Source organism: Rutilus rutilus (genome assembly GCF_951802725.1).
Source record: "Rutilus rutilus genome assembly, chromosome: 23".
Classification (NCBI taxonomy): domain Eukaryota; kingdom Metazoa; phylum Chordata; class Actinopteri; order Cypriniformes; family Leuciscidae; genus Rutilus; species Rutilus rutilus.
The window spans coordinates 10032227-10052737 of record NC_140233.1 but is presented as its reverse complement, the minus strand read 5'-3'; the positions used below and the strand labels follow the sequence as shown (position 1 = coordinate 10052737).

Sequence of the window (20511 nt, the reverse complement as noted above, 5' to 3'; positions counted from 1 at the left end):
TACAGTGATTTATTTTACAAGAAGCGAGTCATCTCATGGAGGCAGACATGTTGAGATATGAGTCAAATATTACTCGTTTTACATCCATAAATCTCCTTTTTACTGGATACTGTCACAATTCGTCTGTTTTGGTTTTGTTTACTAAGGTGCCGTTTACACACTGTTTTCAACTAAAAAAAGAAAACTTTTATGCGGTTTGGCCGTTCATTTACATGACAATGGCGTTTCAGGGGCCTGAAAACAAAAACTTTTGTAAACAGTTTTCAAAGTGAAAGTTTTTGAAACCGATACCGTAATCGTCTACAAAACTACAAAAATGTGAATTTGAGAAAACAGTGACAGCATGTGCATACGTATTACATGTTCAGTCTATAGACGCATAGTTTCTTTACAAAGTGACATCGCCATCTACTGGCCTGGCAGCATAATACAGCATTTTTGGTCATTTTCGTGGATCCGCGTGAACGGGATTGTTTTGCAACGTTGTCATACAGTATGTACACGAAAAAAGCGAAGGAAAAACGTTTGCGTTTTTAGTACATTGTTGTCGTGTAAACGTACCCTGAGTCTTTTAGTATGTTCCTCTTTGTTTCCTGTTTCCTTTGTTTCTGCTTTTCATTAGTTATCTTGGTTTTAGAGCACACCTGTTTGCATTTGAGTTTGTCACCTTGTGTATTTAAGTCCCTCAGTTTCTTCAGTTCATTGTCCGGTATTGTTTGTGCCTAGGACTCTGTTTCGTTGTGTTGTCTCATTTTGGAACACCTGCTTATGTGTTATTCAATAAAACCACACTGCAATTGGATCTTCTACGTTTGTCGCCATCATCCTTGTGGAATAAAACATGACAGATACTTTTGTCCATTAAATAAAATTTGAAAAGCACATGTCTGCAATGGCATCAGTAACTGAACACTATTGCATGATACTGTATTTAAGACACTAGCCTCTGGTTTCACAGACAAGGCTTAAGCCTAGTCCCAGACTAATATGCATGTTTGAGCTGTTTCAACTGAAAGCAACATATATCTTAAAATATGTCAGTGCATTGTTTTGTTTCAAGATACACACCTAATGTTTTTTCTAAGGCCCATTTATAGAAACTACTCAAATGTCCTCATTTAACTTAGCCCTAATCCTGGCTTAATCTAAGCCCTGTCTGTGAAACCTGGCCTATGTCTGTATTTTTTAGCAGAGAAGGAAGACACAGATATGCGATCATAAGAGTTACTCTTTAAACTAAGTTTCACTGTTTAAAAGCATGAACTTTTTATATTTTTTAATTACAATAATAAAATGTATGACATTAAAGGATAATATACACAGCACATATAACATCAACAATTAAATGAATAAAACTGGTGGTGAGTGTACTAATGGTTTGTAGTAATTATGTACATTACTACTAATTATGTACATATACTTTTCTACAACTTTGCATTTTAGGTCAACAAATCAAAATATTGACAATGACCACAGACATATTGACATTAGACTTCATGCAAACAGTAAATTATAGTGAGGATTGTGTAGGCTTAGTCACAAGAACATACTGATTAGAATATGCTAAATTAGTGGAAAAAGAGAGAATATGATTTCTTGGAAAAAAAGAAACCCTTATGACACTTTGCCAGAAAATATTTTGCCGGCTGTTTAAAAGAAGTTTCTCCACTCAGTAGTGTTGATTTGTCTCATGACATTGACAGAGTTTGATGCGTCACTCACACATTCTTCAGATGCTAAAAAGGAAGTTAAATGTTTAATGAGTGTAGAATGAATAAAAAAACAAACATAATCTTACTGTAATTAATTTCATTTGATGCAGTATTTAAAAATATATTATTAGCTAAACTACTTACCAGAAGCAGTAGAATATCCACTTTTAATGGAATCTAAATCCCCAGAAAAGACTGGTTGATTGACTTTTCAGTACTTAGCCTACAGTATTTTTAAGTATACTTTATGTAATAAGTATACTAATATCAATGTACTAGTAGTAAAGTTGTAATTTCCTTCAGTAAACTACAAATCTATTAACATATATTCCGTATATCTTTAGTTGAACTTCAGCACTATTTCTGGATAACTAAAGTAAACTAAGTACAACATTAGTTGTTCCAATTTAGCAGACTTTAAGTATACAAATTTAGTATACTAAAAGAACAATATTGCAGGGTATTAATATTAAGTACATAAATATGTAAATGTATTTGTAGTATACTTAGCATAAAATAAATGTATTTAAAATACATTTAAGTATATTTATTTTTCACTAGGTTAGTCACATAAACAAATTAGTGGGAAAATGAAAATGTATGAAGGTTACTTTAAACATTGAAATAGTGTGAAAATATTACTGTTGCATAAATTAATAATTAGAAAAATTGAGGGAAAAGAACAAATATCTAAACATTTATTGTGTGTTTTGATGAACAAAAATTGTGTAACATATTGTACATTATAACTTTAAAATTGTATTTTACTTGCAAGGCTTAGCTTTATTTAGAAGAGCTATTTAAAATAAAAATAATCTGGATGAACAATCACATATTGATTGAAGTTAGCACAAAAATGAGCCACAAAATATAAAGTAATGTAAAATGAGAAAATAAAATAGACATTAACAGTATTAAACAGGAGTATTAAACAGTAGCTAATTCTACACACTACATAATAAATGTAAGAGCATTTTAACAACATTTCAGTAATTACAAAGATCCAATTTTGCATATTTTCACATTGTGTAAAATAAATTCTCTCACAAAAAGAAAAAAGAAAAAAGAAATACACACACATACATATCTTTCTTAAGCCAATCATGTTATTTTACCTATAAACCTTATGAATCTGCCGTTGCTGAAAAGGAAGTTCAGATAGTTAGGAAATATTATTTTCAATTAAAATTACAGTTGATGTAATGTTAATGTAAATTCAAATTAAAGTATGACCGGGGGTCATAACATGAAAAATGAACACATGACAATACTCACTAGAAGCAGAGGAGTAGTCACCTTTAGAGGAAGCAACAACAAAACTCAGGAAATTAGGAAACGGACAGTAATCATTTAAAAAAATATTAACCACATTATTATTTACAAAATGATCTTTATATGTCATCTCATATAGGAACTATCCCTTATCGTCTTTTTTACAGTTTAATTTCTTGTATTACCTGAATGCCGTTTTCTCCATAAAATGATCCATATAATTACAGCCACTGTCAATAACACCAACCCCGGTATCCAAACCACAAGCACAGAAGAAGGCACTGACTCAAACGTTTCCCCTGGATACTCTGAAATATGACAATTAAGGTCACAAAGACATTCATTTATCAGATATATTATGTGCACTAGTCTCATGTGCACTTATTACCCAAATCAATGTCCAGTTTGTTGTCCAGACTGAGGTGTGTGGCAGAGCAGCTGTATTTGTGTTTGTCTGCACTGATCTCCAGACTCTTCCTCATCTGGTACGTCCCGTCACCATTGGGCAGCAGATCTCCTCCAGTGATCTCATGATCAGATACAGGCTGTCCATCTCTGAACAGGGTCAGGTTGATGTGACGAGGGTAAAATCCTGTTGCCAAACAACTCACACGAGACCCTCCAGAATCTGAGTTTGTTTTCAGGATGAGTCTGACTCTGGGTTTCACTATTGAAGAAAGTTGAAAAGAGGGATAAATGCACCCCTGGAAACATGATGCATGTCAGGGTTTGGAATGCAATAGTAAACTACATTAAAGTAAACTTCTGTAGAGGTACATGGAAGACAAAACCAAACGTATTTTGGTTATTGACATTCACTGAGCAGTTGTTGTCTTGCCATCACCGCACCCTTCGATGACGAGACCCTCACATCTCTGTTCTGGATCGGGGCCAACTATCACCATCCCGTTGACCTCCCAGACACCTCTGGATTAAACTGGAGGGAGGCCATTATCAGGTGTCTGGAGAGCGTCTGTCCCCAATCCAGGACACAGCCAGACCCAGAGCCCAGATCACCACCACCCTCGACCGCTGAGAGATCGCTTTAGCCCCCCACAGACGGATAGCGACCGTCCACCGTGATGAATGAGCCAGAGCCCAAAGAGGAAGGGAATGCCCTGGAGGTACTGCTTCCCACCCTGAATCATTTGCCCGTCGACCTGTCGGCTCCTCCCACCTTCGACTCCACCAGATACCCTTTGTCTTGCAGCTCCACCGGGTTTCCCTCGACCCACCGGCGCACCCTTGGTCAGTCGTCACTCTGCTTCCGCCACGGACTTGCAGGCCATACTCTGCGCTCCTTTCACCCACTCCTACGGCTTCAGTGGGCTCCTCCTTCACTTCAGCGTCGTCTTTGTCCTCCGTCACACCGGCTCCGCCTCAGCCCTCGTGTAATCTGGCTCCGCCTCCGACACTCGTCACCACGGCATCGCCTCTCCAGTGCCAGCGATGTCGCTCGTTAACATCGGCTCTTTGCCCTCGCCTCGGGGTCCCCTGACTACGGCTCCCTCTCCGTCGGTCGTCCCCCGGATGTTGCCTGCCAAGTTTCCATCCTGGCTCCTCCCTCGACTCTCCCGTGGGCTTTCATCCAGACTAAGCTCTGGGTCAACACCACCTGGGCACTTCACCCATCATCTCAACCTTGGCTGCTTCCTCGATCTGATCCTCCCTGGTGTCTGCCGCCTGCCTTTACCAGCCCTTCGCCTACCCTTCTCACCAACCCTTCGCCAACACCTCGTCCTCCTCCAAAGCCACCACCCCCCTTTACTGTAACACAACATATAGGCCTAGTGTTATGAACGTAGCCTACTTTTTATTAAAATTATTAAAAAATAATTTGAAATATTTAATTATAAAAAGGGAGAAATGAAAGACCAAGTCATTTCCTCATTAGCTTCACATGGAATGTTACCACGACAAAGCCAGGCAGTGACAGCGGGAATATCTTATTGCTGTTAATATGATACAAAATGTACATTTATAATGAAGATTTTAAAATATGCTTTGTGTGTGTGTGTGTGTGTGTGTGTTCCTGATATGCTCTTATCTTTATAAGTTGAACACATTTTTTACCCATGAAACTTTTTTTTAAACTTAATTTGAAATGCTTGAAGAAAATGAGTGTAATATATCACAACAAAACAAACCTGTTTATATGTTAAAGTGATTTGTTCCAGAAACATGTTGTTATGCTGAATGTATGTTAAATGTACAGTATATTATTATTTGCTCATCAAAGAATGCTGATTAAAATGTGCTTTTTACTTACCTTTTCTATTGACTTGATTTCTTCTCATTTTAAGGTTAGCCTTCAGAGTTTTCATGCAAAGTGAGTAGTAAATTTGTTCATAATGATCTTGGAGAAATGTCTCAAATGATTTGACCTTCTTGAACGAAGAACTGAAAATTGTCTTCTTATTAAGAAATCGCAGCTCAACTACAGTGGATCCTCCTGTAGCACCCTTGGCTGTGATTTGTCCTGACTTCATGTTGTCCAAGAGCTCACAGTGAACCAGTGTTTGATGAACCTCAAGATCTGTGAGTCAGGAGGAAAGTGAGTCTTCACTTCACCAGACTGACTTTTTTTCTCTTACAGTACACTGATGTAATATAATGCTAATATACAACCCCTGAATCTGAATATATATATATATATATATATATATATATATACAGTGGAGAGAACAAGTATTTGATACACTGCCGATTTTGCAGGTTTTCCCACTTACAAAGCATGTAGAGGTCTGTAATTTTTATCATAGGTACACTTCAACTCTGAGTGACAGAATCTAAAACGAAAATCCAGAAAATCACATTGTATGATTTTTAAATAATTAATTTGCATTGCACGACGTAAGTATTTGATCACCTACCAACCAGTAAGAATTTCGGCTCTCACAGACCTGTTAGTTTTTCTTTAAGAAGCCCTCCTGCTCTCCACTCATTACCTGTATTAACTGCACCTGTTTGAACTTGTTACCTGTATAAAAGACACCTGTCCACACACTTGTTCAAGTTCAAGATGACGGTCAATCTCCCTCGGTCTGGGGCACCATGCAAGATCTCACCCCGTGGGGCATCAATGATCATGAGGAAGGTGAGGGATCAGCCCAGAACTACACGGCAGGACCTGGTCAATGACCTGAAGAGAGCTGGGACCACAGTATCAAAGAAAACCATTAGTAACACACTACGCCGTCATGGATTAAAATCCTGCAGCGCACGCAAGGTCCCCTTGCTCAAGCCAGCGCATGTCCAGGCCCGTCTGAAGTTTGCCAATGACCATCTGGATGATCCAGAGGAGGAATGGGAGAAGGTCATGTGGTCTGATGAGACAAAAATAGAGCTTTTTGGTCTAAACTCCACTCGCCGTGTTTGGAGGAAGAAGAAGGATGAGTACAACCCCAAGAACACCATCCCAACCGTGAAGCATGGAGGTGGAAACATCATTCTTTGGGGATGCTTTTCTGCAAAGGGGACAGGAAGACTGCACCGTATTGAGGGGAGGATGGATGGGGCCATGTATCGCGAGATCTTGGCCAACAACCTCCTTCCCTCAGTAAGAGCATTGAAGATGGGTCGTGGCTGGGTCTTCCAGCACGACAACGACCCGAAACACACAGCCAGGGCAACTAAGGAGTGGCTCCGTAAGAAGCATCTCAAGGTTCTGGAGTGTCCTAGCCAGTCTCCAGACCTGAACCCAATAGAAAATCTTTGGAGGGAGCTGAAAGTCTGTATTGCCCAGCGACAGCCCCGAAACCTGAAGGATCTGGAGAAGGTCTGTATGGAGGAGTGGGCCAAAATCCCTGCTGCAGTGTGTGCAAACCTGGTCAAGAACTACAGGAAACATATGATCTCTGTAATTGCAAAATTTCTGTACCAAATATTAAGTTCTGCTTTTCTGATGTATCAAATATTTATGTCATGCAATAAAATGCAAATTAATTACTTAAAAATCATACAATGTGATTTTCTGGATTTTTGTTTTAGATTCCGTCACTCACAGTTGAAGAGTACCTATGATAAAATGTACAGACTTCTACATGCTTTGTTAGTGGGAAAACCTGCAAAATCGGCAGTGTATCAAATACTTGTTCTCCCCACTGTATATATATATATATATATGTGTGTGTGTGTGTGTGTGTGTGTGTGTGTGTGTGTGTGTGTGTGTGTGTGTGTGTGTGTGTTGTGGGGACATAACATTATCCTCTTGCAGAAAGTTAATCAATACTTTGAGACATTATTCATGAAACATATTTAACATACTTTGCAACATAGATTGTAAAACACTCTACTTACTGTTTGTATGATTATCAAATTGTAATTCCAGTCTATAGTTTATAAACTTGTACATATCTTCACTTATAACCTTGTGATAATTTTCATTGAATGTATCATCTTCTTCTGTTGTATTTCCTCTCACAATGTAGAGGTTTGTCGCTGAATCATAATATCCAATCATGATGTCATCCAACATAAATGTGATACTATATTCAGGAAAGAGTGACTGCCCTTTAATGTAAGTTGCAAGTAACTGTAACGAGTGAGAACCTGTGAGAAACAACAACCAAAACAGTCAATGAAACTGTATTATTCTGTATTTTGACCTGTAAATGAAGCATAATGTTCAATAGACTTTTAAAAATGTCGGTCTGGTGTCCTGTGTTTGTGTACACATACTATATCAATGTGACTTGAGATTATGTCCATATATATTCAAAATACAACATGAAAAGATTATGATTGATTATAACATCCTTATATGAGAAAGTCTGAAATAGAGTCCGTTTTTGTGGTTATTTATTTGACTACTAAACAACTTTATAAAAAATATATAAGGCAATAATACATTTTATGCTGCAGTCATCTGAGAACTTACCCTTTGACGCAGCTGCTGGTAGTAAAAGCACAAAAAGCAGCAGAATTTGCTCCATATTGTTGCGAATGTGGCATATAGACCGATGTGTTCAAGAAACTAACTGGAAAATCAGGTTTGTGCATATCTTGATATCTTGACATACATACTTCAGTTTTAGTTTTATACTTCCTTTCTGTGTAGCTGAAATGTTTTGTTCATTTAACTCATAGCATTTAGTACGTTTGCATATGTATTACTTTTGGGCCATTTTGCAAACACAACAAATGTTGTCAAACTTGGAGGTTCCTTTTATCTGTTTTAGTTTCAATCTTTATTCAGCAACAGGCAGTTTAAAGTAGAGCAACTTAAAGAATGTGAATAACACATGGTGGTAATATTGGAAAAATAGTGTGTAAAATCTCTGTGTTGACTTGTTTTGCTTGACAATGTCTTGTTTGTATGTCTGACTGACTTTCTTTCTATTTGATCTGTTTATCTATGTATCAACAAGCCAAGGCAAGGATTGTTTTTGACATTCAGACTAAAAGTCCCAACTGCAAATACAATGACATTCATGAAAGTGAAAAGAAAAAAAAATTTCTTTTGAAAATGATGTGAACCAATAGCAGGTAACCAGTGAAACTAACCATACCTCTAGTACATGTCAGCCAAACAATGTCAGTATAATAGGTCATGCTGTTGCCTATAGTTAATAATAATTAGTCTACCCTGTAAACGGTTATGTTGTTGTACATTTTTCACCTTACCCATCAAGGATTCCACATGCAGTTTTAACAACTAATAAACATTCAGTGGGTATGAATTATAAAAACATATTTTACTGCACCTGTTTTGAAAGCAAATCCTATGAAATCATGCCTGCAAACCCATACAGAAAAACAAATAAATATTGTTCTCAGACTAGTGAAAACCCAACCATTAGAAAAATGTTGTTCACTAAAGCAACTTTGACATGAGTCGGGTAACAAAGTCAATTTTATTTCCTGGAAAATGATCAGTGAACATCTGAGTTATGTCAGATTATGAACTTTAAACACACAGGTCAAAACAAGATGTTGTTGCTTCAGTTGATCATTATGACTTCTTTGAACGTGAGAATATTTGAAGTGAGCTAAACTTTCTACCTGATGTGTCATCGTGAAAAACATATTTACTGATATACATTTTAGTATGTACATAGCATGCGATGGAAAATGGCAGTGTTTATCAGTTTAAAATGTCGATATTTTTGTTTGATGCAAACAATCAGGGCAAATTGCACATTAAGACATTCCTTTCTCACTAGTAATGAAATTATACATTTCACCATGACTAAATCTGACTAATTTGAGCTTGTTAATGACAATCCATGTAATGAAAAAAAGCACAGATCAGTTTACCTTATACACAACCGTACAGAAAAGTACACAAAAAACAAACTGAAATACCGTATAATGACGATGAAATACATGTGATGCTATTATGGGATATAAGCCATTTAATTCCATTGATAAGCTGCATTATAATCTGCTTTCTATTATTGCCCATTTATGTTCATTAACCTAATTATGTTTTATCCACGTTGTCTTCAGTTGCTGAAAATGAAGTTAGAATTTCAATATTTATTAGAAAACTTGTCAAAATTGTTGTTAACATTAATATTTGCAATAAAATATATTGGCAATCCCATTGTTTTTATATTAGAAGCCTTCTTGGTAGATCATTCATCACTAGTTCAAAGATGTGAGGTCTCCTGTTGTGTTTTATGTGTTGATGTTGTTTCTGAAAATAAAATGTATTTAAATTTTAATTACTGAGCAGAAGTGAGCATTTTATGAGATAAATAAAATAAAATAAAATGTAATACCAAATACTCACTAGAAGGAGCAGAATAATCACTTTTAGATGAATCTATAACATCAAAGAATAAAAAAAAAACAGCAGAATTATTAATGGCAATAAAGTATTGTATCATAAATAAATAAATAAAATTCTAATGCATCACATCTATACTAGACTAAATGGTTAATTTTTATTTTGTAGATCCTACCTGTTCTACCTTGTTGTCTCCTCCTGTATTTATATATGACGGCTCCAGTTCCAAACACCAACAGCAGAGCCGAAACTATCAGCACTGAGGGCATCACTGATTTAAATGGTTCTCCATGATCAAATTCTAAAAACAAACAAGTTGTCACAAACTCATTAGAAAGACACAGATATTTTTTCACACCTCATTACCCAAAGTGACGTGGAGTTTGTTGTCCAGACTGAGGTGTGTGGCAGAGCAGCTGTATTTGTGTTTGTCTGCACTGATCTCCAGACTCTTCCTCATCTGGTACGTCCCGTCACCATTGGGCAGCAGATCTCCTCTAGTGATCTCATGATCAGATACAGGCTGTCCATCTCTGAACAGGGTCAGGTTGATGTGACGAGGGTAAAATCCTGTTGCCAAACAACTCACACGAAACCCTCCAGAATCTGTGTTTGCTTTCTTGATCAGTCTGACTCGCGGTTTCACTGCGTTAGAAAAACATTTCAATATATATTGCCCTGAAAAATTCTCAATTTAATTCAGAAAGATGTAAATGTAAATCAGAACACATTTCTTGAATGGTTTGGTTTGGAGTAAGTTATCGTACCTTTTCTATTGATTTGAGTCCTCCTTTTTTCAAGGTAACCCTTGAGTGTTTTGATGCAGTGTGGCTGGTAAAAACTTTTATGACGCCTCATGCTGCTTTCAAGATGAATATTCAGCACTTGGGTCGAGACGTCTAAATGACCCTGGTATGTGAAGTTCTTGTCAACATATTGCAGCTCATCTGTGGTGGAGCCACTGACAGCATCTCGTGTGATCATTTGTCCCGGTTCACCATCATCTCTCAGTTCACACACAACCAGCCTCTGAAGGGCAATAACACCTTTAATGAAGAAATAAAGCTTTAGTGTCTATTTAAATCATCCCAACACATGCAGAGATCTCCCTAGACATTTCACAATCAGAAAAAAATAATTTATTATTATTATGTTCCAACCCCGTAAGACTTTCGTTTATCTTCAGAAATTAAGATATTTTTGATGAAATCTGAGAACTATCTCACTCCTCCATAGGCTTCTCTGTTTGAAACTTGCTGGCCCAGGAAGTTAGAAAAGACAATGTTTAAAATAGTCAAAGTGACTACAGTGGCTCACCCTTAAGTTTATCAAGTGACGAGAATACAAAAACAAAACAAAAATAGCGACTTTATTCCACTATTCATTTTCTTCTGTGTGGGCCTCTGAGTGAGTTCACCTGGTGTTACAGCGCAGCGCTTCTGGGTTGTACGTCAGAACGTAGGCTCACTATTGGCCAGCATCATACGCATCACACACATTAACAGCGTCGGCCAACAGACCAATTTCGAGCCGACGTCACAGTTACGTCACGGCGTTAGCTGGTGGCAAAACGAACGGAAAACTGGAGGCGGCCAATACAAACCAGCACAGATTCGGCTACATAATAAGGAGCTTAAATTATTATTATTGTTATTAAATGTCATCTTTTTGTGTTATTGGGTGCAAGAATCGACGGAGTACAGGCTCCAGTTTGAAATTTTATCGCAAAAGAGCAATCTGGATAAGACCATATTAAGCAACTATAGACCGATCTCAAATCTTCCTTTCATAGGCAAGATCATTGAAAAAGTTGTCTTCAATCAGCTGAACAAATTCTTATGCTCGAATGGATACTTTGACAATTTTCAATCTGGTTTCCGACCGCACCACAGCACAGAGACAGCGTTCATAAAGATAATAAACGATATTCGCTTAAATACTGATTCAGGAAAATTATCAGTGCTGGTACTACTCGACCTCAGTGCTGCATTCGACACTGTCGATCATAACATACTTCTTGACAGGCTGGAAAACTGGGTGGGGCTTTCTGGGATAGTCCTAAAATGGTTCAGGTCATACTTAGATGAGAGAGGTTATGTGAGTATAGGAGATCATAAGTCTGAGTGGACATCCATAACATGCGGAGTTCCTCAAGGCTCAATTCTTGCGCCACTCCTGTTCAACCTGTATATGCTCCCAATGAGCCAAATAATGAGAAAGAACCAGATCTCTTACCACAGCTATGCAGACGACACACAGCTCTACTTAGCCCTATCGCCTAACGACTACAGCCCCATTGACTCCCTGTGCCAATGCATTGATGAAGTCAACAGTTGGATGTGTCAAAACTTTCTTCAATTAAACAAAGATAAAACTGAAGTCATTGCATTTGGAAACAAAGATGAAGTTCTCAAGGTGAACGCATGCCTTCACTCTAGGGGTCAAACAACTAAACATCAAGTCAGGAATCTTGGTGTGACACTAGAGTCAGACCTTAGTTTCAGTAGTCATGTCAAAGCAATAACTAAATCAGCATACTTTCATCTGAAAAATATTGCAAGAATTAGATGCTTTGTTTCCAGACAAGACTTAGAGAAACTTGTTCATGCTTTCATCACCAGCAGGGTGGATTATTGTAATGGACTCCTCACTGGCCTTCCCAAAAAGACCATAAGACAGTGTCAGCTCATACAGAACACTGAGCAGAACCAGAAAATATGAACATATCACACCAGTCCTCAGGTCTTTACACTCGCTCCCAGTTAAAGTATTATTACTGGTATATAAATCATTCAATGGCCTAGGACCTCAATACCAGGCACGTGCACAGGTAGGGCTCAACCTGTGCAGAGCACATGCCCTTTTTGCCCTTACACTCCGAAGTGCCCTTTTTTGGGTGGTGTTTTTTTTTTTTTTTTTTTTTTTAAATCAATGCTATTGGTTACCATTTACGTCTGTCTGTTTTACAAATATTTAGCCAATGAAAGTTCTTAAAATGAACTCGTGTAAATCGTATTCGATCCTCAAGCTGTCAGTATGCTGATAACTCCGCCCCCTCTATATTCACTGAATCCTGAAGTTCCACAGCAGCCGCACAGTAGACAGCAGCTGAACGAAGTTTTGCGAAGGGTAAATAAATATCTTGTTGTTTGAATAAGTAGGCTACTACTAAACACTATGTCTATAAAGGCTAGTATTTTATTTATTTGATATATAAATCAATAACTCACTGAGACTCACTGAGACATGTGGGACGTCGTCTGAGACTGAGAGGTACGGCTAGCATTTGCCATCTAGTCATAGCCAATTATTGCTAATGTCTGAATCAGACCCACTTGATTCATCATCCTCCATGTCTTTCTTGCTAAGGGTGTAATCAGGGTCATCAATGTCTTCTTCACATCCCTCATACTCACTGTCATCTCCCTGGATAATTTTCAGCCCATTCTGAACATCAAGTTGTTTCCTGAATCTATTCATATTATTCTTACTACAAAAAAAGTTAAAATAACCTAAATTAGGACCAACATATGATAACAACATCTTGTTTTAGTTACAGGTATGCAAAATAGTTTCAAAATACATTTCATTAACAATGTAATTAATTTTGACATTATCTTTATGTTTACATTTGTTAAAATATGCTTTGAAATAAGCAGCAGAAAATATAAAATAACAATAAAATAATTGAATCAGATAAATTAATTGAGCAGCTCATTACCATTTTTCTTAATGTGACGTCACATCAAAATTCTACCTACTGGTTTAAGGTTAACAGCCCGATGTGACGTATGTCACCACAATATTTTCACAACTGGTTTTTTTATCAATTTGTTCAAGAAATGTATTAAAATCAGGTTAGGTGTAATTTGCTTCACTTTTCTCCGTTGAAGTCTATGGGGTCGCTGTGTCCATTTATTTTACTGTCTATGGGTGTTCCTTATATGTCACTAAGGGACTTCCTGAGTTGAAAGTCAGGGATAATGCTTTAAAAAGACCTTTCCAGATAATCACCAGTGTTTGTGACAGCCGTGTCACTGCGGGTTCTTATGGGTTAAATGCATTTATGATGCAATCTGGTCAATCTGTATTCATTTTGACCACGAACCATGCGCTGTCACTTTAATTCAGCGCGTGCAGCACAGCAAAAATAAGGCTTGTTTGAGATGAGCAAAATCTGCGCAGAATCGATCACCGGTGATCAGCGCGAGACGCATGCCGGTTAGAAATGTGTCCGAGTGCGGTCCGCCTTGCTCTGATGTCATGCTGACGTATGTCAAAAATCTCTCGCGACCGCAAGGCGCACGTGTCGGATTCTGCAGTCGAGCGCAGTTGCTCTCCACCGACTGCGCTGATCAAAAGCATGATGGGAAACGACTTACTGACGACCAGGGCCTGAAATTAACACCCGACCACACGCCAAATGCGGGTGAATTCTGCAATTGGCGGGTAACACTGTCAATCTACCTGCCACATTGGCAGGCAGCCAATGAGAATCGACCCTTCGCGGGGAGTTTGATTGATAGGCGATCTGGCCAATCATAATCCGCCGAATCCGCCTTTTTTTTTTTTTTTTTGTCCGACAAAGCAGTCACGAGAGTTCAACGTTGGAGGATTTGAACTTGAAAAAACGGAGTGTACTGAGTTTAACGCCCGTTTCACACATACTCCGTGTGCAGTGCGTGTTGCGGTGCGTATGCGGTGCAGGAGCAGCACGCCCTATAGTGCTTTCACATATGCTGCGTTTGCAGTGCGTAACTGATCCGCGGCTGTAGCTACAACAAACACATATAGACCTACTCATTTTATTTCAAATCCAAGCTATCAGCAACTTTTATTTAAAAAAGTTTTAGGATATTCTCTTTGTACACATCCTCCCTTGTCTGTCTTGGCGTCGCTCTATCTTTTTGAGCGTGTAGTACGTGCGCTCTCTCCGACGCACCTGTTCGTGATTTGATTGAAGGAGCTGACTAATAATAATAATAATAGAAGCGTCGACAGATTAAACAATTGTCTTTAGAATTGTATTTTTGTTTTCTTTGTTAGGCTAGTTGTTGTCCGTGCTTTTATATTTCGTTCACTGGATGGAATGTTCGTTATTATTGTGAGTCTTTGTGGCGTCTGTTGTGGGTGAGTAAATAAATAAATAATTGCATTGATTCCGCCGTTTACTTGTTCTTGTTTAGGTAGTCTCTTCTCTCAGAGTTGATATTTTTTATGAGAGGTCGTAACACAACGTTCAATACATTACTTCTATATAGATTATAGGCTATATTAAGTTGCTCACGCAGTGGTAAAATATTGAACCATGTACTTATATTAAAATTGCATACATTTTAAATTAAAACTTAATTTACATAAACAGCAGATTCATACCTTTTCTATTTAAATCGTTATACAAAGTCTTGCACGTCACAACCAACTTGTTTTTCCACGAGTGTCGTTTTGTTGCCTTGTTTAAGTAAATTGTAGTTTTCCTTGCTTTACCTCGTCTTAAAATAAAAAGATGACTGAAAAATGGTTTTATTTAATTAAATGCATTCATGGTAAGATTACTAACCTACATTTTATTTAATTAAATGCATTTATGGTAAAATTATTACATTTTCATGTCAATCTGTGTGCATTTTAAACACGAACCATGCGTTGTCACTTTAATTCAGCGTTGCAGCACAGCAAAAAATAGACTCGGTACGGAAACGATCTCTGCACTGCTGTATACGCACCGCAACTGGAACGGATGGACGGACTGCATTCGTGTGCCGTGTGAAAGCTCTAACCTGTTAACATGGGTACGGAAAAAAATACGCACCGCACACGCACCGCACACGCACTGCAAACGGAGTATGTGTGAAACGGGCGAAGCCTACTGACATCTTTCCGCAGTTAAAACTACATTCCTTCTTATGTTCATTCATGTTTATTTGATGCAATAAATTAACTAGAAGGAAGAGATGATCGGTTCACAAGCAGCTTTAACTTGAGGCACCACAGCGATCTGTCAAGATACATTACAGAGCCACAAAACGGTATTGTCTAAATTTCTTTAAAAATGACCAAATTTTAACGTTGAGACTTTGTTTAATATCAAAAGTAACCACTGTCTTGTCTGTCAGCGTGTTGTCAGTGTCCTCTCTGCTGCGCGATGTGTTTTTCATTGCGTGAGATCATGGTTTGGCGTGAGCGCGGTGTAGCTTGTCGGACATAGCAACAGTAACTAAAGTGGCGAAGGTTTTTTTTTTGTTGTTTTTTTTTGTGTTTTTTTGCAACTGTTGTTCTTTGACATTCAAACGAAGTTGTATGTTTCGTTGGATTTTAGCTAAAAATGTGGCGGCACATTACTGGAGTAAAGAAAGCATCTGTGAAAGCAGCGCAGTTTGAGTGTTTCGGAACGTATGTGATCGGAGAGAAAGATGCGTCTTCTCTGACTATGTTTGAATACATTGCAGATATGCTCACTGAATATAAACCCAACAGATCACTCAGATCACTAGGATCATATCAGCTAGAAATACCAAGGGTTCACTAAGCATGGCGAGTCCGCTTTTATAAAAGCTATAGCTATTATGCCAGCTGCAGCTGGAACCAGCTTCCAGAGGAGATCAGATGTGCTCCTACTGCAGTCACATTCAAATCCAGACTCAAAACACTTCTGTTTAGCTATGCATTTACTGAATGAGCACTGTGCCACTGTTCGTCCGACTTTGTACTGTACTGTATTTTATTTTATTTTTCCAAACTGTTTTAATTATTCTTATTTCTTTTTATTATTTTAATTTCTTCTATGTAAAGCACTTTGAATTGCCATTGTGTATGAAATGTGCTATATAAATAAACTTGCCTTGCCTTGCCTTGCATAATGTTTTCTAAATGATTGTGATTATTTGTAAATCATCTATGATTTTATACATTGTTTTGATTGATTGTGACTATAACAGTTACTTTTTGAAGAACCTGGTAAGAAAGGGTAATCAAATACATAGTTAAAAAATGAATATGCTGTATCTGGAATTTTTATTTCTAGAAAATATTCACATCTTTAAAATTGCACCGTAATGTCACTCTTTACATTGTCGTCTTCTGTCTGGCCGTGGCGCTGGCTGGCTAGGCAGAACTGCGGGTCGTAGGCTACCACACAAGTCGTGTAGGCCTACGTGACCATTTAGTACAGTAATAGGCATCTAAAGATTTATATGCTCTCAGTTTCTCTTTACGCTCAGTTTCTCTATCAGGCAGGTGTAGAAGTCAGGCCACTCAACCGGAGGTAGCGTTAACGTTAATCCTGTCTGATCGTCCATCCATTGACTGAGCGTGTCCATTAAAATTAACTTTTGCAAATAACAGTTGCGGTCCTGGACAGTGAGTGACCTTGCACATTAAGATAAAATCGGATTTTCTCCAGTCATTATTAAAAAACAAGCTAACAAAACTTGCAAACTAACGTTAGTAAAGCAGCCAGAGGGATCATTCTGCCACCACCTAAGCTCCGCCCAGAAAAAAAAGTCACCATGTTTACCAACTGAAAATTGGTCTAGTGAGCCTACGTTCTGATGTACAATCCAGAAGCGCTGCGCTGTTACACTGTCAACTCACTCAGAGGCCCACACAGAAGAAAATGAATAGTGGAATAAAGTCGCTATTTTTGTTTTGTTTTTGCGCACAAAAAGTATTCTAAGGTTGAGCCACTGTAGTCACTTTGACTATTTTAACGATGTCTTTACTAACTTTTTGGAACAAAATGAGGGTGAGTAATTACTGACAGAATTTTCATTTTTGGGTGAACTATCCCTTTAACAACTAATCAGGGTTGCTATGGTAACAAACAAGGGAAATAAACACAAGAGGAGAACACAGAAATTGTGGAAAGAGAAAATCCTTACAAAAGCACAACACCGGGATCATGACAGCTATAATATCATATAAAATCTATACACTTATCTATGGAATTTCAATCCTGACAAAAATAATAAATACATATATATACACCGAAATGTAATAAAATTAAACATAAATATATGAAGATTTTTTTTTAAATAAATAAATGAGTATATATACTTTTATTTAATTATTTATGTATACTTGTATTTCTTCCACATTTTTTTTATTTGTGGAATTTTTTTTTTTTTACAAATAAACAAATTGCAAATGATGGCTCAAATAAATAGATTAGAAAAAAAGAGACAAATTAAATTAACATGGCATTTTTTCAGGTGGGTCTAACAGTAGGCTAGTATTCAGGTAAGAAACACTACAGAAAGAAATAAAGAAATTGAATGTAAAAAAAGAGCTGGATAGTCTTCATTGTAAAAAATAACGGCACAGATCCAATATACTGTCACACAACATGCACTCTCTTTCTCAACTATATTCCCAAACTGCCTATGTTTGTCTGAATACTTGGCAAGACTGATATTTTGACATTATGTTGTTTGTATTTGACCGTTTAAGCGCAATACACCACAAAACTGTGACTGTGTCTGCCGAATATTTTTTCTATTATTCGGCATAATTCGTTATTAGTTTTGAAGAAATTATCAGTGCCTTACGAATAAGGTTCGGGCTCGGGCACATCCTTAATTATTATTATTATTGTTGTAGTTGTAATAGTTTTTTTTTTTTTACTATATTTGTATATAGTATATATTGTTTCAATTACAATTTCAATCCCTTTTGATCAAGTTCAAGTAGCTACATAACTGAAATACTTACGATCAGTTTCATTTAAGTTTTTCTTTGCTATTTCCCATCTGTCCATAAAGTGTCCATGTATGAAGTCACTTATTGTGAGGATAACATCTGAATCAAACATGTCGTCTTCAGTTGTTGTATTTCCTCTTGGAATGGAAGTCCTCGTCTCACCGTTATAATACATGACTGTGATATCATCCAACTTCATTACCTGACTAAATTCAGGAAATGGCGTTTGTCCTTTAATGTACGTTGCAAGCACCCACAAAGAGTGAGAGCCTGTGAAAAACAGGAAATTGTAAACATCACAATCTACAAAATTGTGGTAGGATGTTAAACAACTGACGTGTTCTATTTAAGTTCTTTTTTGGGATCAGCAGTTGCTGCAACCAGAACATTTTAATCAAATACGCAGATTACCTCAAAAGAGTTAACTATGTGAAAAAGAACCAGGTGCACTTGTGTTTCATAAAATCTATTTCTTTGTTTAGGCTATTCAAAGTCTTTGCCTGGCAAATCTGTAGAAACAATACATTCATGACTGGTTAAATTTATATATAACTCTTTAAGCAAACTCACAGACAAATCATCTTTTGTTTTCATTTGTTCTTTTCAGGCTTGTGTTTTAGGCCTACAGGAAGCACGTTGTTCTGTTTAGCTAATAGCTGTTAACGGTTCCTTCCAGTTACACTTGTTAATCTGTGATCTTCCATGTTATTTGTTTCTTTTTGCTACTGTCATTGCTAATGCTTTGTCCAGTTTAATTCTATTACTGAGTAGTGAAGAAGCAGGGGTGCAACTTGATTGAACAAATTGATGTGCAAATTTTAAATGCAAGCACAATTAAATTTAGGTTTGCAACAAGTCTTTGTAAATCTTACCTTTAGGAGCAGCAACTGGAAGTAAAAGCAGAACGAGCAGAAGAACTTTGCCCATTTTGCTTACATATGCCACTGGTATGCTACTGCAACTACAGTAAAGATGGTTTGATTTTGGACTTTCGTTTGACATTCACTGAGAAAATTAAGGGTCTGTCATAAAAGTGCATGACAATAAACAAAGATCATTCAAATATTCCAAAATATGTATAGCGCCAAACAATAGATGTAGATGTAGTGTTAATTAAGTGGAGTAGCAAGAAAGAAATCAAGTAAAGTTTTGAATGGGGCATTCACTAGAAACAGTAACATGTAACATTGTTTTAATTATTATTATTTTTTTATTATAATTAAAATCTTTTGCTATTAACTTATAGAAAGAGGTGTTGTTATAGCTCCTGTAGAGCATTCACATACAAATTACATTATTTTGTGTATTGTTAATAATTTTTTTAAGCTACTTAGGCCTGGACCCACAGAATTCTAAAGTGCCAAGTTAATAGTACAAACATTTGCAATAGTGCAACTAATAAAAATGTTTGACAGACATTTAAATTACACAGAAGCCTTTGTACACGTCACATGATCAAGAAGCTAAATTGATTTCAATATTTCAAAAAATATATATAAAATCAAAAAAGACATATTCCCAAAAACAAAGTTATATTTTATGAATATAATAAAGTGGGTATAGCAACATCACGTCACATGACCAGGAAGTTATATAGATCTGTTTTTTTTTTTTTTTTTTTTTATCATCAAAAATGATATTTACTAAATCCAAGTTGTGTAAGAAGTGTGTCAGGTGTAGGTGAAGATATTACAACTTGTGTGACATAGGTCACAGGACCAGGAAGTTAAATATATGTCAATATTTTAAGAACATGTTTAAAATAAAAAAAGTTATTTCCAAAAACAGACACATGTAAGATGTGTGCCAAAAGTTTATGAATATATACAGAGGCTGTGACAACATCAGGTCACAAGACCAGGAAATTAAATAGATTTCAACATTTCAAAAATGTGTCTAAAATCAACAAAACATGTGGCTTGACATCTATAGGTCTGTAACACAAGTTAAACACTATGGCTACTTCAACATTAAGTGGAATCGTTACATAAAAAAATATATAATTAGCCTAATCACAGAAAAAAAATCCTGTATTGGCTAGTGCGTAGTGTTGAACGTTTTGCACTTTTGCGCCACTCCCTAACTCCGATCTCAGCT

At 36.9% G+C, this 20511-nt stretch overlaps 2 protein-coding genes across 2 annotated transcripts; both read right to left on the bottom strand.

Moving 5' to 3' along the window:
- Positions 1–2383: 2383 nt before the first annotated feature.
- Positions 2384–7529, bottom strand: LOC311282658 (major histocompatibility complex class I-related gene protein-like). Its single transcript, XM_084396567.1, has 6 exons — positions 7284–7529; positions 5254–5520; positions 3373–3651; positions 3170–3292; positions 2988–3008; positions 2384–2853 (listed from the first exon to the last, which is right to left on the bottom strand). The coding sequence occupies exons 1-6, from the start codon at positions 7459–7461 to the stop codon at positions 2837–2839; spliced, it is 885 nt and encodes a 294-aa protein (XP_084252693.1). The 5' UTR covers positions 7462–7529; the 3' UTR covers positions 2384–2836.
- A 1291-nt stretch (positions 7530–8820) lies between these two features.
- On the bottom strand, positions 8821–19405 carry LOC311282657 (zinc-alpha-2-glycoprotein-like). Its single transcript, XM_084396566.1, has 7 exons — positions 19287–19405; positions 18427–18684; positions 10485–10763; positions 10084–10362; positions 9893–10018; positions 9721–9753; positions 8821–9624 (listed from the first exon to the last, which is right to left on the bottom strand). The coding sequence occupies exons 1-7, from the start codon at positions 19339–19341 to the stop codon at positions 9578–9580; spliced, it is 1077 nt and encodes a 358-aa protein (XP_084252692.1). The 5' UTR covers positions 19342–19405; the 3' UTR covers positions 8821–9577.
- Between the last annotated feature and the right edge of the window lie 1106 nt (positions 19406–20511).

What these genes read in the sequence shown, in the direction of transcription:
- LOC311282658 (XM_084396567.1), bottom strand. Translation starts at nt 7,461, where the DNA reads ATGTTGGATGACATCATGATTGGATATTATGATTCAGCGACAAACCTC. An exon ending in AAATCAAGTCAATAGAAAAG is followed by an intron (nt 3,652 to 5,253) that starts GTAAGTAAAAAG and finishes TTTCTTCAATAG; the next exon opens with TGAAACCCAGAGTCAGACTC. An exon ending in CAAACTGGACATTGATTTGG is followed by an intron (nt 3,293 to 3,372) that starts GTAATAAGTGCA and finishes GTCATATTTCAG; the next exon opens with AGTATCCAGGGGAAACGTTT.
- LOC311282657 (XM_084396566.1), bottom strand. Translation starts at nt 19,341, where the DNA reads ATGGGCAAAGTTCTTCTGCTCGTTCTGCTTTTACTTCCAGTTGCTGCT. An exon ending in GACTCAAATCAATAGAAAAG is followed by an intron (nt 10,363 to 10,484) that starts GTACGATAACTT and finishes TTTCTAACGCAG; the next exon opens with TGAAACCGCGAGTCAGACTG. An exon ending in GAGACAACAAGGTAGAACAG is followed by an intron (nt 9,754 to 9,892) that starts GTAGGATCTACA and finishes TTGATGTTATAG; the next exon opens with ATTCATCTAAAAGTGATTAT.